At 44.6% G+C, this 15,065-nt stretch overlaps 1 protein-coding gene across 6 annotated transcripts in view; it reads left to right on the top strand.

Moving 5' to 3' along the window:
• The window catches only part of LOC138246189 (scavenger receptor cysteine-rich domain-containing group B protein-like), a 390,419-nt gene that overhangs the window by 370,565 nt on the left and 4,789 nt on the right, over window positions 1–15,065 (top strand). For all 6 annotated transcript variants that reach the window (XM_069200523.1, XM_069200520.1, XM_069200524.1 and 3 more), the window contains one exon: window positions 13,757–14,065. In XM_069200523.1, coding sequence (XP_069056624.1) covers window positions 13,757–14,065 — 309 coding nt within the window. The remainder of the gene's footprint in view (window positions 1–13,756; window positions 14,066–15,065) is intronic.

Here is a 15,065-nt window from a genome sequence, read left to right as displayed (position 1 = left end):
TTATGAGAGCCCCTAAGATACCTAGGAATTATTCTACCAAACACCACACCAATTCTGTATCAGTTCAACATACCGCCCATATTGAGAATTTTATACAGGAAGCTCTACCGTTGGGGTCAACCTGACACATCCTATTTAGGGAGTTTGACTTTAGTTAAGATGAACTTTTTTTTCTAGGCTACTAAATGTGGCACAAACTGTAAACACTAAGGCGGTCATTCTGACCCTGGCGGTCCATGACCGCCATGGCGGAGGGCGGCGGAAGCACTGCCAACAGGCTGGCGGTGCTTCCTGGGCGATTCTGACCGCGGAGGTAAAGCCGCGGTCAGAAAAGGGGAGCCGGCGGTTTCCCGCCGGTTTCCCGCTGGCCCAGTGTATCCGCCATGGCGGCGCTGCTTGCAGCACCTCCATGGGGATTCCGACCGCCTTCCCACCAGCCTGTTTCTGGTGGTGTCCACCGCCAGAACCAGGATGGCGGGAACGGGTGCCGTGGGGCCCCTGGGGGCCCCTGCACTGCCCATGCCACTGGCATGGGCAGTGCAGGGGCCCCCTAACAGGGCCCCACAAAGATTTTCACTGTCTGCTTTGCAGACAGTGAAAATCGCGACGGTTGCCACTGCACCCGTCGCACCCCTGCAACTCCGCCGGCTCCATTCCGAGCCGGCTTCATTGTTGAAGGGGCTTTCCCGCTGGGCCGGCCAGCGGTCTTCTGGCGGTCACCCGCCGGCCCCGCGGGAAAGCCAGAATGGCCGCCGCGGTCTTTTGACCGCGGAGTGGTCTTTCGGCGGGAACCGCTTGGCGGGCGGCGACCGCCGTGGTCAGAATGACCGCCTAAGGTTCACAAAAACAATGATTGGTCAAATATCAAAAAGCTTCTGTGCTATGTTTGGAAGGACCATGCCCACAGAGTTCCCAGAGCCATGTTTTAAAGAAGTACAGTAGAGGTGACCTGTTCTGAGTTTCCCGAACATACAATCCTATATTCAGGCAGCTCAGCTACTCCCTTCCCTGCACTGGAATCACAAACCGGAGAACAAACATTGCGTTCATGTTGAACAACATTATTCTCAGATTCTACTCCATGCAAACAATGGCTTCCACATATTGACCAGTTGGAGAAGCAACAGATGCTATAACACTGGGCGACCTCTACTCAGATAACGAGATATATACTCAAGCAGAATTAGCAGTTGGGAAGGGTGGGCGACTATAGAATCATACAACTTCTACATTGGGTAGACCATGGGGGTGACAGAAGGGTCACATTGGGAGAAAAGCCCATTAGAGAATATATTTGTGAATAAGTTGCACCAAAAGGGGATAACCTGGCCATAACAGCCAATTACAGATCTGAGCCAAAAGCTAAACATAGTCACATGATACAATGGGAGAGAGATTTACACTGAGAGATATTGCATGGTATGTGGAGGAGAAAGACTTCCATCTGCGTGCTGCATAAATAAAATGCTCCTTACCTGTTGGTATGTATCTCCTTCATTGTTCCATGCAATGTTTGATAGCCCAGACATGTGATGGAAAAATAGTGGTGAGAACGGCGCTTTCCTGCGTATGTGGTTGTCATTCAGGCACACTGGAAAGGTACCATTTCACATATCAGAGTAACAAGGGGAGTAACAATCCCCTACAACCTATCACTATTGTTGGCTGGCCTGGGGAAAATAGTGAATACCAGCTGTCCACACCATGAGGCAACTCAACACATATTTGTTAATACATGCACAATTTGTGCTAGCCCAGGTTTGGAAACAACCTACCACACTTTGTACATATCTGGGGGGAGAAGATGTGGAATATTTATGCCCTTGAGAAATTGACAGCAACACTCCATGGCAGGATGGACAAATTCAAAGCTACATGACTTCGCTTCTGGACATTTATGAAATGGGACAGAACGATAGACGTTGATCCTGGCTTAGTCCTCGAACTGACCCAAAAACCTCAATGTAATGGTTTCTGCACCAGACACTTCATCAGAAGTAGATGCCCCCTCCTAAACAAGGGAACATGAAATGATAATAAATCCAGTGGTATTTTCGGAAAACTGAAAATGGATCATGGAAAGTGTGGGATGAGGGTTTCATCATCTCTGTGACACTGGAACCAAGCTGCACTCGACTTAAGAAGCCCAAATATGATCAAAAAGGTCATGTGTTTCATGTGTTCGGGTTCAGAAAGGACCTTGCTTGAGAGTGTGGGCTGTACTGTTCCTGTTGACTATGGGTCATGTCTGATTTGCACATGGCTGTGTTGACTCTGAGGTGGCATTGCGGCTCAAATAAATATGGGTTGGAATGCTGTCCGATTGATTGCCAGTTCTTAGACTATTTGCAAGCAATCCTCCCATCACCCTTTGTGTGTTTAATAGGGGTTCAAAGGCTAGGAATGAAGCAAGGGGAACTGAAGGCCAAAAGTTTCAAATGGCACTGAGGATGGCGAGAGGTGGTGAGACATTGGGGAGGAAGGAGGTTTTTCAGGGAATAAAGAGTAAGAGGGCAGTACATTGGGATACAAGGGAAGAAATCCCCCAGTAAGAAGAGAACACAGGACGAGGACAAAAAAACTCAAAAAGCAGGAAGTGCTGGTGTTCCAAAGGGGCTGAAAGAGGAATGGGGTTCATGAGCGGCTACCCAGAAGAGGGTCAGGAAATCTTTTTTAAGAAGGCAATATGGACTTTTCACTAAGAAGGTCATTCGCCAGATTGGTTTTGTCATCATTTGAAATGCTATTCAAGATGAAAAATTAATTGAAATTGGTTTAATGAAAATAGGTCTTAAGTTTATTTTTTCGAGAATGTCACACACAACACTTCATTATAGGAAACTTAGCCTGTTACCAAGCTGTATGTTGCACTTTTTCCGTTTATTTTTTTCTGTGATTCTTGCATCACCAAACATTTCCTCTGCAAAATCACATCCAGCACAAAAATATTGTTTCTACATTTTTTTTAGCTAGAACCATGTGCTAGTACTTTTTATTTGTGAAGGCTATTTTGTCTATTGGCTACATGTATGTATATTGGCTTTTTTTGTGGAAACTGTGCCACATTGTCCCCCAAAAATTCTGAAGTATTATTCCTTATTTGTGCCACAATGGTGCTCTTTGAGTTGGGAACAGCTGTGCCATCTTCACCTGTATTAGATGACATCAGTAAAGGCATTGTTGAAAATCTGGGCAACTGAGTAACGTGGAGGTGACCTCACTTAGCAGAATTATCAATTAGTCTTTATCAAATAGATCTGTCCCTGCCCCTTAGTAAACCTGAAGTGATCTCACAGTGTTTCTCGCTAGTTTCAGCTGTGCCTTATCTACGTGTATTCAAAACCATATGGCAAGACAACTGCTAGTGGGTCGGACCTTAATAAGTAAACTTACAAGGAGAAGCGACTAGATCAATGAACCTTTTGACTCACTTCGAGGTTTTCTCGCCATATATCCCGTACATGCAGATCAATAATCAATAACAATTGATAATATTAGGCCAGCCTCATACAATTAGTAATCAATAGGTGTCAGTAATTTGCACACACCATGACCTTGCAGTTATGAATAACTACACCTTTAGGTAAAAGTTAGAAAGTTTATTTCCCTGTATTAACAATGCTAATGTTATGTAACTAAATCTCAAAATCAAATGATAAACATACAGAAACAACACTGGCTGACCAAAGTGTGAAAGAATGGCAATATAATCAAAGCTTGAGCTAGTACGCATTCTAAAGTTACTGTAAAAATTAATAGCAAGAATAACTGCAAAACAATTTAGTCAACACAAGTTTGGAAAACATTTAACTATTGCTCTATCAAAATAGCGGTTGGTACCTAGAAACAAAAGCAAAAAGACATATCAAACAGCATCATAGACAGAATACCTCAGTTTGGAACAGCAAGCTGTGAGAGACTTCGTCCTTAGGATATCAGTTCAAGCTGCTAGACATCAGGATTCAGAATCAAAGTTCAGAAAAGGCAAAGGGGGTCATTCTGACCCTGGCGGCCGGTGACCGCCAGGGTCACCGACCACGGGAGCACCGCCAACAGGCTGGCGGTGCTCCCGAGGGCATTCTGACCGCGGCGGTTCAGCCGCGGTCAGAAAGGGTAAACCGCCGGTCTCCCGCCGGTTTACCGCTGCCCCAGTGAATCCTCCATGGCAGCGGAGCGCGCTCCGCCGCCATGAGGATTCAGACACCCCCTACCACCATCCTGTTCATGGCGGGAAACCCGCCATGAACAGGATGGCGGTAGGGGGTGCCGCAGGGCCCCTGGGGGCCCCTGCAGTGCCCATGCCAATGGCATGGGCACTGCAGGGGCCCCCGTAAGAGGGCCCCAAAAAGTATTTCAGTGTCTGCTTTGCAGACACTGAAATACGCGACGGGTGCAACTGCACCCGTCGCACCCCTGCAACTACGCCGGCTCAATTCTGAGCCGGCGTCCTCGTTGCAGGGGCATTTCCTCTGGGCCGGCGGGCGCTCTTTTGGAGAGCGCCCGCCGGCCCAGAGGAAATGTTTGAATGGCCGCCACGGTCTTTTGACCGCGGTGCGGTCATTTGGCGGCGGTACCTTGGCGGACAAGGTTAAAATCACCCCCAAAGTCTCTTTAAGCAATAATGTTAAGCATGTCTCTTCTGAAGGCGGTCAAGGAAATAATGGCAATATCTCCTCTTAGTGATGACTGGCTAAGTTAGATTTCCTAAAACGACTTCCCATGTCCCTATTGGTTCAAGAATTGCATGTTTGTATTCAATCCAATGAAACCCTCAAATCTGCAATTCTACTAGTACATGGTTCACATGTCGATGATTGGTTCTGGTCTCTTCCATTCTCGTCATTGCGCTCATAAGGTAACAATATCGTTGCAGCTTATACTCTAGTCAGTATGTTCATTGTCTTCTCCTGGGAAAGTCAGTCTCACAAACATTACATTAAACATTGTTTCACTAACAAATACATTATCTCCTATCAGGCAGTTCTCATGAGAAAGGCTTTTAGCTACAAGCACTTGGTCAGCACAGTGGAAAATCACAATTTAATTCTCTAAGCATCCATTTTGTAAGTTGATTACGAAATACAGCTTGACATGAGGCTGTGCAACTAGGCCAAGACCTTGCTAAGTTAAGGCCTTATGATTAATAAAGCTAATGCGTAATGTATAACCCCTAATATGACATATTACTACATTAATCAAACATACGTTCATCATTTAATATTAATAAGCCATTAATAAGTACACTTCGTGATCACTGGTGGCCACTCTGGTGAGTGCACCTTCAAATGTGTGCACTCACCACACTCAGCATACATGAATAATCATTAATAGTTTCATTAAAAATTCTGCTTTAACACAACTGTGTTACTTTTCAGAAAAAATTATCTCTTTTGATATTCCCCAGGCTCGGTTTCTTCCATATCGTAGTAAGAGGTTGTCCTAGGTTCTGCTATTGACCACCTGTGAAATCATATAGGCCACAACGATATAAATCTGCATGTATGTACAGCCTCCCATGCAAATAGGTAATAAAATAGATCCTGGGAGAACTCGAGTTGTTGAACCATCTGCCATAATGATGACCGTTGTTGGCGAGAACCATGCCATGAGATGAACATAGAATGGTGTGCACAAGAGAATGGATAAATACATAGGCAAGCAGATACCGAACTAGGGGCACCACTAAGCAAACAACCAAGAGCAAAGAAAGATAAGATATTTCACCATAACCTAATTTGCTCTGTATAGAGGGGGGAGGAGGAGGAAGCGGAAGGGGACTGGCCATCAAGTGACAAAGTGTGTGTGGGGGAGGGGGCAATTGAAAGGCTGGGACCAGGGGTAAACGACCTTCATAAGTGAATAGGTATCTTGGTGCAGGGGATAAAAAGCAACTGATTCCGACCTCATCTTTGAGAAAGAAGGAGGAAGGGGGTCAGGTTAGAAGCACCGGCTTTTTATTACAATTGTTTACACTCTTCTAAAGTGGTTTAGAAATGCTATTGGCTTTCTTCGTAACTTATACTTATGACAGCAGAAAACAGCGATATTGACAAATGTTCTAAAGCAGTAAGTGAAATTTTGGATATAAAAATGTCTGAAATAGTAGGAATAAGGGTTAGAATATTATCTCTCAAAATCAATTTTTTGGTCATTAATTTCATGTATTACAGCAAAATATTTCTTAATGTCAGCAAACAGATTTATGATTATCAAAACTGCACACCAAACGCAGATTAGATATTAGGGTCCTGATTATAATCAATGGGTTAAATTCGACTACCTGTGCAAAAATGAGGTTGCATAGCATGGGAATTCTATGTTGCACAATAATTTTCACATCCGTTCTGTGTTCTTCTGACAGATTTTAGTAGGCCAAACCTCCTAACTCTTATAGAGGGGAAAGGCTCAGAAAAAGGCAAAACATGCAGAATTTGATGGCTTAAACTCCAATTCCACATGTTAGGCCCAGTTTCCAAGTACATTAAGTTGGAATGGTAGGTGTTTTATCATTCCTGCTGGGTACCTAGTTCTGGGGCAACTATATTTAACTGGTGTCATAAATATCTCACAGTCTCCTGCACACTTGCTATCAGAGTCTGAGAGGGAATTCTGCAGGGATTGGTCCTCTTGAAGTTTCCACTAACAGGTTTGTACTTTAATTCTAAACTCTAAATTCTCGGGGGCAGCCACTGACCAGCAGTGCCTAGTCAATGTCAAAGTTGTCAATCATGGTTCGTTATATACATAGGGCTAGATTTACAATATTTTGGTGCAGGGCAGTGCCGCAAGCCTTCTTGTGGCACTGCCCTGTGTCAAAACAAAAGGGCAGGAGTGTGCGTTATCCGCGAGATACAGCGCATTGCTATCCTTTTCCTCTGAGCTGGTGCACAAATTGCTGCTGTGCGCCAATGCAGGCACCCTTGCACCACGGAGATGATTGTTTTTTGTGTAGGAAGGTAGACCTTCCTGCACAAAAACAATCCCAAGAGCAGTTTTGGGGAGAAAAAATATATTTATACCTGTTACGTCACTTCTACGCCCACCCTGGGGTGGCATAGGGTTTTGACACATTCCCAGGTTTACAAAACCATGTAAGTCTGGGAATACATCAAAATCCATGGGTGTTTTATGGGAACACCCATGCAACACCCATGGAAACGCCTCCCTAACGCACAGTGAGGGAAGGCTGTGACTCACACTACGTTGCCTTATTCCATATCTACAAGGCCATGTAAGGCCACTTTGAGTGGCTTTGCGTGGCCTTGAAGATTTGGGTCAGCATCCTGCACCGCTAATGTGTCAAAAAAAGAGACGCATCGGTGGTACAGGCTGCTTGTCTCTGCCATCGTTTATAACAATCCATGACTGAGAACTCTGGCTTTGAGGCTGAGGGCAGTGTGAGTCTTTCAGTGCATCAGTAGGTTAAAATACCAAAATAAATATGTATTTACTCACTGCATGCACTGGCTCACCTTAGGTCCCCCTGCTTCAGTCCCTAGGCGTTGGTCTGCAGGCTGCAGCAGTTCTCTACACAAATCTGAATCCCTTTCATGCTACTGATAATATTAGCAGCATAAGAGCAGGTCCAGTATTGTCTGGAGCGGGTTGTCTCAAAGGTCCTGCAGACACCAGGGGTCTGTGCTGCTCTCCACCAAACTGTCTTAGAAAGCTGAGTGGAGGTTTATACTATGCATATCAGGCTGTCGGTTGCAAGACAGCTTGTCAAAGTGACATGCACACTGTAACCTGGTGGAGTGAGCACCACTCCCCTGCTGTGGCCCGCCCCCAAACAGAGCTCCGGCTGGTAAAAAGGAAAAAAATAAAATGGAAATTGATTACAATTTTATTTTTCTCCTTTTGCAGTAGTGGCAGCAGGGGTGCAACACTCCTCTGCCCTAATTGGGGGGGCTGCTGCTGTAGCTGCTCCTCAGAGCATAAAAACACCATATGAAAGAAGAATCTTGACAGACTGCCCTACAAAGAGGGTGATAGTTGCAGTACCATTGTGCTAAGAAACAACATGGCTTCGTAGAGCAGAAACGTATGTTTTTTTAGTTTTGACCCACTGAGAGTAAGCATTCCATTTTAGAGGAATGACTTTGTAGGAAAGTGGGCTGTGAATGCACCCTCAACTAGCAATTCCACAATCACAAAATAGGTCCAGTTAAATCTCAGTAATTTAATCCCTGCTTAACCCTTAGTAGCTTGGCAGGCGTGTAGTAAGGCTTAATTTAGGAGATAGTACATAAGTAAAAGACACAACTCAATACAAATCCAACACCAATTTATGGAGAATGGTTTAATCTTTAAAATGACACAGAAATGACTTTAAAGAGTAAATAAAAAAATGGTGCATTCTAACACCAAAAAGAATCAGGCATTACCACAGGCTATATGGACAATCTGAACTGGTACAAAGTCAAAGTTTTGGGCTAGGTGCTAGTTAAAAGCTTACTGTAGGAAAGTCCTCCTTTTTGCCCTGGTCACCCCCACACTTTTTGGACAGGTACTGGTGGTTACTGACTCTTGGCTGTGACCTAGTTACTGCTTACCAGTCCCAGGGCCAGTGCTTTGTGTAAAGCGGATATGCAAATTAGGCTAATTATAATTGGCTAAGTTAACCTACCTATAACGTCCTAGTATATGGTAGGGCATGTAGGTTTAGAGACCACAGCGTAGGTAGTGCACCCTGCTGAGGTGTCCAGTGTCATTTTAAAGGCAGTCCTGCCTTGCTGGTTGCTTTTAAATTAAAGTTATATGCAAATTCGACTTTGGAATTAAAAGTAGTTCCAAAGTCTTAAACTACCTTATTTTTACATATACGTCACCCCTTATGTGCCCTATGTGCCCCTAGGGCTGGGTGCCATGTAACTATAAGCAGGGACCTTATAAAAATAGTTTTATAAGCCGTGGTGAGGTAAAAACAGCCACATTTGTGTTTCCCTCATAGTAGTGAATGGCCTTCCTAGGCTAGAATGGGGAGACTTTATTTTAATTTTAAAAGTCCCCTTAAATGACAGATACAAAGAGTTTGGAATCAAATTAATTGTTATAATAAATCCCACAACTTCCAGTTGTGGGATTTAATATAGCTTGTTCAGGTAAAGAGTGTTAAACTTTACCTGAAAAGTTGCAAATTTCAGCCCTGCATTGTTTTTGCTGCTGTGCTTTGATTGGCCAGCCTCTGGCAGCCTGGCCAAGCTGCCTTGATGAGGTGTGAAGTGGCCAGGCTTCACACAAAGAGATGTGCCTGTGGGAGGGGATCTCCCCTCAGCAGATGGTGAGGCAGGAAGGGGGAGGGCTGCCAAACTGGTCTCCAAAGGCAGAGAAGGACCTTTGGAGCAACCCAGCAACACCCCCACATCCTGCAACCCCAGACAACTAGGTGCCCCCTTGATTAGATTAGGAGAGGGCAGGAGAGGGGTATGTTTATGATTTTTAGCCACACCAGTGGGTGGGCTCAGCCAGATGTAACCTCCAAAAATCATTTTCAGCCATGATGGATTCTTGAAGAATGTTGCCTCCTGGGATAGATTTGTACCTCACTTCCCAGGAAGTGGTCATCACAGGGGGAAAGACCCTGCACCTGATTGGAGAATCATAACTCCCTGTTTTTCACCCAGGAGCAAGGATAAAACTGGCAGACCTGCCCCCACACCTCAGATCCCCATCAGATTCCAACAAGGAAGAACCAAAGGAGAAGAAGGACTGCCCTGCTGGACCCCTTGCCTGCACCTGGACCCTGCACTCTGAAGGACTGCACCAAATGCACACTTGGGCTTCACCACAAGAAGGACTTTGCCTGGCTTCAACTGGTTCAAGGAGGGACTCCCTATTTGCTACAGGTGAACAATTGCTAACCAGAGTCCCCTGCACCAACTCCTGAAGAAATCAACCAGCTGACCACTGCCCAGGGGCCAAAAAGGAGTTTGCCCCAGGTGCATTCTGGGAGTTGTAGTCCACACCCCCAAGGATCATCTCAGAGCTTCTGGACCTTTGGGGTGAGCTGTGGACCCCAAAAGAACCTTAAAGGAACATCTGGGAGAATATCCAGAAGTTTGGAGAAGTTTGGAGAACTTAAAAAAAAAAGCTCCATAGAGGGACCGACCCGCCGCGGCAACTCTAGCCGGCTTGCCTCAACCGTGACCCGGCCTGATTTGCAAAGAGACTAAGTCTGAATGTACAAAGTTGACCGGGACCTCCCAGCCAGCATATCCGAGGAGGGCTCCAAGGACGTCGGCTCAAGATCCCGGTTTACTTCGATCAAAGGATTTTCTCCTCGAAAAAACGACTAAGTCCGAAGGTAAAAATCTCCATGAAGGCTCCTGTGATGTGTATCTGGAGAAGAATTCCAGGAGGTCGGATTGGACTGGCAGTTTCGTCCCGCCGAAGAAAATCTTCAGAAAAAACGACTAAGTGCGAAGGTAAACTTTTGACCGAGGCCTCCCGCGGTCTGTAGCCGAGCTGGGCTCCATCGCGGTCGGCCTTAAACTTTGACTTTGCCCGGGTCAAGGTGCAACCAGATGACCCGATTGGCGCTTTTTGTTTCTAGGTGCTAAAAAAACTATAATTCTTTAAAAATTCATATCTCCGGTTTCCCTTATCCGATTTTATTCGTTTTTGTGTCATTTTAAAGATAAAAATATAACCTATTTTTATAAATTGGTTTTGGATTTTTAAACTGTTTCCTGTGTTTCATTTAATTACTGTTTTGTGATATTTGAATGCTTTGCACTCTGTCTCTTAAGTTAAGCCTTGACGCTCGTTGCCAAGCTACCAAGGGTTGAGCTGGGTTCAATTTACTGAGACCTAACTGGACTTAAGTGGAGGTTGGTGGCCTATTGCTGAGTTTAGGTACCTACCTGCCCTTACCAATAACCCATTTTCCAACACTTACCTTCGGACTTAGGGCCACATTTATAACCCCCTATCGGCACACTGTGCCACCGGAGTGTTATTGTGTTTTTTTACGCTCCGGTGGTGCAGTTTGCCCGCACATATTTGCAAGGCCATGCAAAAGCCACCTTACTTGGCTTTTCATTGCCTTGTAATTATGGCCCGTTTCACTTATAACTCACCTCCATAGGTGTTGCTGTGGGTGTTGCGATGCAACACCAATGGAATATGACACATTCCCAGATTTACAAGCCTGGGAATGTGTCAGATTCCTACGCCACCTCATTGGTGGCATTAAAGTCGCACAACGGAGAGAAATATCATTTCTACCCTTTTTTCCTCTTTCTATATGTGCTATTCTACAGCACAGAGAGAGAGGAAAACTGACTGTTTATGTGCAGAAAACAGCCTCTTCCTGCACATAAAGAATCATCTCTGCGATGTAGACCCCCTTGCATCATGGTGCAAGGGTGCCTGCGTTGGTGGTAGGCAGCAGTTTGTGTGCCAGTGCAGAGGAAAGTACTAGGATGTGTTGTATTTCTGTGAATAAGAAGCATCCCTGCACTTTCAAAATTATGCAGCACTGCTCAGCAAGCTGTCTTGCAGTGCTGTGCTCTGTCATTTCTTTGTAAATGAGCCCCTTAGTCTTTTTCTTGAAGCTTTTCTCTCAATAATGAGTCATTTGGTGCCTTGGATCCAGAGTTTGATTTGACATCTGCAGCCTGCTGCAGTGTAATGCCTCAGTGAGCCCCTGGAAGTCTTTGTCCTCGACGTCAATGGCGAGGAGCTCTGGAGATTTCAGTGGGACAAACCAGGGCCGTCAGGCCAATTCAGCGCAGTCAGGTGGCTTGACTCTCTATGTTGAGGCACTCTCTTCCCGGAGCTTTTCTGCAGAACTTTGCAGAAAGTTTCAATACTTTGAGATATTGCTTGTTGGTTCCTTTGGGGAAAATAAGGATCCACTTGCACCAGCTCTGAATTGCCTCGTGGGGGATAGGGCTTAATTTCCCACAATGCACTTGTGCAGACCAGAAAAATCTAGTTGCAACTGGTCAGCACTGATAGCCCTCCCTTTGACTACGCAAGTGACTTCTTCCAGCACTTTTGTACCTGTTGCTCACCAGGGATTCCGCTGCAGTCCTTTCTTGGTGGAGCCTTGCAAGTGCCTCAGAGGCTGCCTTTCAGAGTACAGGCCTTCTGAGTGCAGTCTAAGGGTCTAGCAGGGTAGTCCCTGTTCGTCTTTGGTTCTAGGCAGTGATCCCAAGAACCTCTTCAGTGCTGCCATATCTATCCTTCATTCTGGATTTGCAGGAGTGGGAAACCGTAACCAATGGGAGCAAAAGTGCCTTCCCATCTCATGACCACTTCCTGAAAGTGTGGCATATTTTTGATCCAGAATGCATTATTCTACCAAAACTCAAAATGGAGTGTGTGTGTCTTTGCAACTGAACCCAATCTAAAGGTGTGGTTAGCAACTGACACTCTCACCCCATCCCCTGCCCAAAGATCAAAGAAGTGGGATTGGTCTGGGTCCTGTGACAATCTTTTTCCTGCAGAGACCCCTGCTTTTGAACTTCAGCTTATCTACTCAGCCCCCTTCCTCTTCCTGGCTTCTCCAGGAAGTAAACCTCCTCCCGCCAAATGGCTGTATTGTGGCAGCACTAGCCCTCTTCGCGCCTACTCGAGGAGAAGCTTTGCTCTGGCTGTAAAAGGCTGACCAATCAGAAGGCGCTGCCATAGGGCTGCTTTAGATAACTTCCAGATAAAAGTTTCTAAAACCTCTTTCCTGTAATAGGTATAATAAATCCTTGGCAAGTGGTTGGATTTATTGTAACCATTATTTTGATACGTTCAATGGTATGGCTACCTGGCAGCAATGCAAGGATAGACTTTGCTAAATTTAATAAAACCTTCCCCATGTTAGCCTCTGGGGCTAGCAGCACTACAATATTAAAAAGTGAATTTGGCTGTTTTTACCTACCAGGGCACATAAAACATTGCATAGTGTCCCTGCTTTATATAACGATGCACCCTATCCTTTTGGCTTTTATGGCAGACCTTAAAGGGGACTTATAAGAAATAAAAGGCAGTTTTGGGCAAGTACCTTTAATTCCATAGTCAAATTTGGACACAGCTTTATTTCATAACCAACCTGTAAGGCAGGCATGGCTTTCAAATGACATCAGACACCACAGCAGTGCACACTTAAGTGCCTTAAATTCACTGTGGCCTCCAAACCTACATGCCCTACCATACTAGGTATGTTGTCTTTGCCAATTAGAATTACACCAGTTACCATATTCCTTTAGAGAACAGCACGGGCCCTGGGCTCGGTAAACCAAGCCCAGGGCACTTTCAGAGTCAGTAGCCACCAGCATCAGTCCAAAAATGGGGGTGATCAAGGCTAAAAGGTTGGCTTTCCTACAAACATGACCACATCTATTAGTATTGGATTTGGTGATGCGAATTGACTATTTGATATTATCATGTTCCTCTTATGCTACTTTCATGATTAGTAAATATGTACATGATCTGAACTTTCTCAAACGTTCTCCTACTATTTTGTTGTACTTTCAATGAAACCTGTTTTTCCATGACCCCTACGTTAAGAATTCCCCTAACATAGTAAGATAGCTCAGAGTTCAACACTTGCTGTTGCATCTTTATATATATTGTGGATCGCAAATGAAAACTCCAGCAGGGAAGGTTGTTAGTTATGAAATGGCTAAACCAATTATCAGAATGCACTACGTGAAAAATAAGTTAATATTATCCAGCTGTTCATGCATTGTTTAAAATGTGTTTACAACTGACAATATCAAAATATTGAATAACATGTGGTGATTGTTTTCCATTTCAGAACCCCTTTGGGTCCGACTGGTAGATGGGCCTAGCCGCTGTGCAGGGAGGGTCGAGGTCTACCACAACCAGCAGTGGGGCACAGTGTGCGATGATGACTGGGGAATGTTTGATGCTCAAGTCGTATGTCGGGAGCTCCACTGTGGCAAAGTGGTGTCCTTCTTGAGGGTATATGGTGAAGGCTCAGGACCAATTTGGAAGGATGAAATTTCTTGCTATGGGTTTGAGTCATCCTTAATGCAGTGTAATTCAGCGCAATGGGGAGATCATGACTGCAACCACAGTGAAGATGCTGGAGTTCAATGCGAAGGTATAAAATTGAATGAAAACTCTTTGCAGTGTCTACTTTCTGCTTGTCATGTCTATGTTCTGCTGGGAAAGCAAACAAAGGATTGGCAGTTGCTCTGGTGGGTTTAGGCTGTTTTTGTGTTGTGTAATTCAAAATACTTCAAGGACAAAGACGTTTATCCTATTCTACGTAGTGTAGGAAACCCACATTGGTAAATCTCCACCCCTGGATTACTGCTACTATAGGGATTAGTAAATTCCAGATGACAAAATACTGCACCATTCTAATTATTTCTGTATAGAATGTGGAATTACTGCAGATATTTCTGTATAATATTTACATATTATTTCTGCAGATATATTTTGCCAGGATGTACCTGGCATATCTGTAGTTGAAAAGCCAAAAAGCGAGGTGCATTAATAATGCCTGCAACAATACTGCATAATCTGAATAAGGAACTCGTATACTCATACCATATATGTGGCAAATGTATTTACCTGATATAAATGTAGAACTCCAACATGTCTCTTGTCTTATTAAAGTACCAAGAACCATGATCTAATGCCATGCTGTAATCAAGAAAGGATGTAGAATAGTTCCTGGAATCTGACTTTTCTGAAGATTTATGCTTAATACCACTTACGTAGTAGTGTCACAGCCTACATCTGGCTTCAAAGATTACCTTAGTTTCCAGTATATCACTCTTGATTCTTTTTGTGAATTTGGCTTTGCATTGATAATAGTTCAGGAGAGCTGCAGTTTGTATCAACCTGTGGGTGACGTGCCTTCCTTTACTTCACAATTGGTGCAGTGAATGAGTAGCAAGCCAATTTGCACGCCTTTTCTTCTATTTGAGGGAATTCGCCGTTTTGTGCATCAAATGATTAAACATTTGTGAGGAATTACCTCCAGCACTGTCCTGGAGTACTCCGCCATGGCAGCTGTAATTCATCTGTCCGCCAAACTAATAGTCAGGCACTTAGTTCTTGTTGTTGGAACTCCCTGGCTTTTGCTCATCTGT

The sequence above is a fragment of the Pleurodeles waltl genome, chromosome 7, assembly GCF_031143425.1.
Source record: "Pleurodeles waltl isolate 20211129_DDA chromosome 7, aPleWal1.hap1.20221129, whole genome shotgun sequence".
NCBI lineage: Eukaryota > Metazoa > Chordata > Amphibia > Caudata > Salamandridae > Pleurodeles > Pleurodeles waltl.
This window is presented reverse-complemented; position numbering and strand designations above follow the sequence as displayed.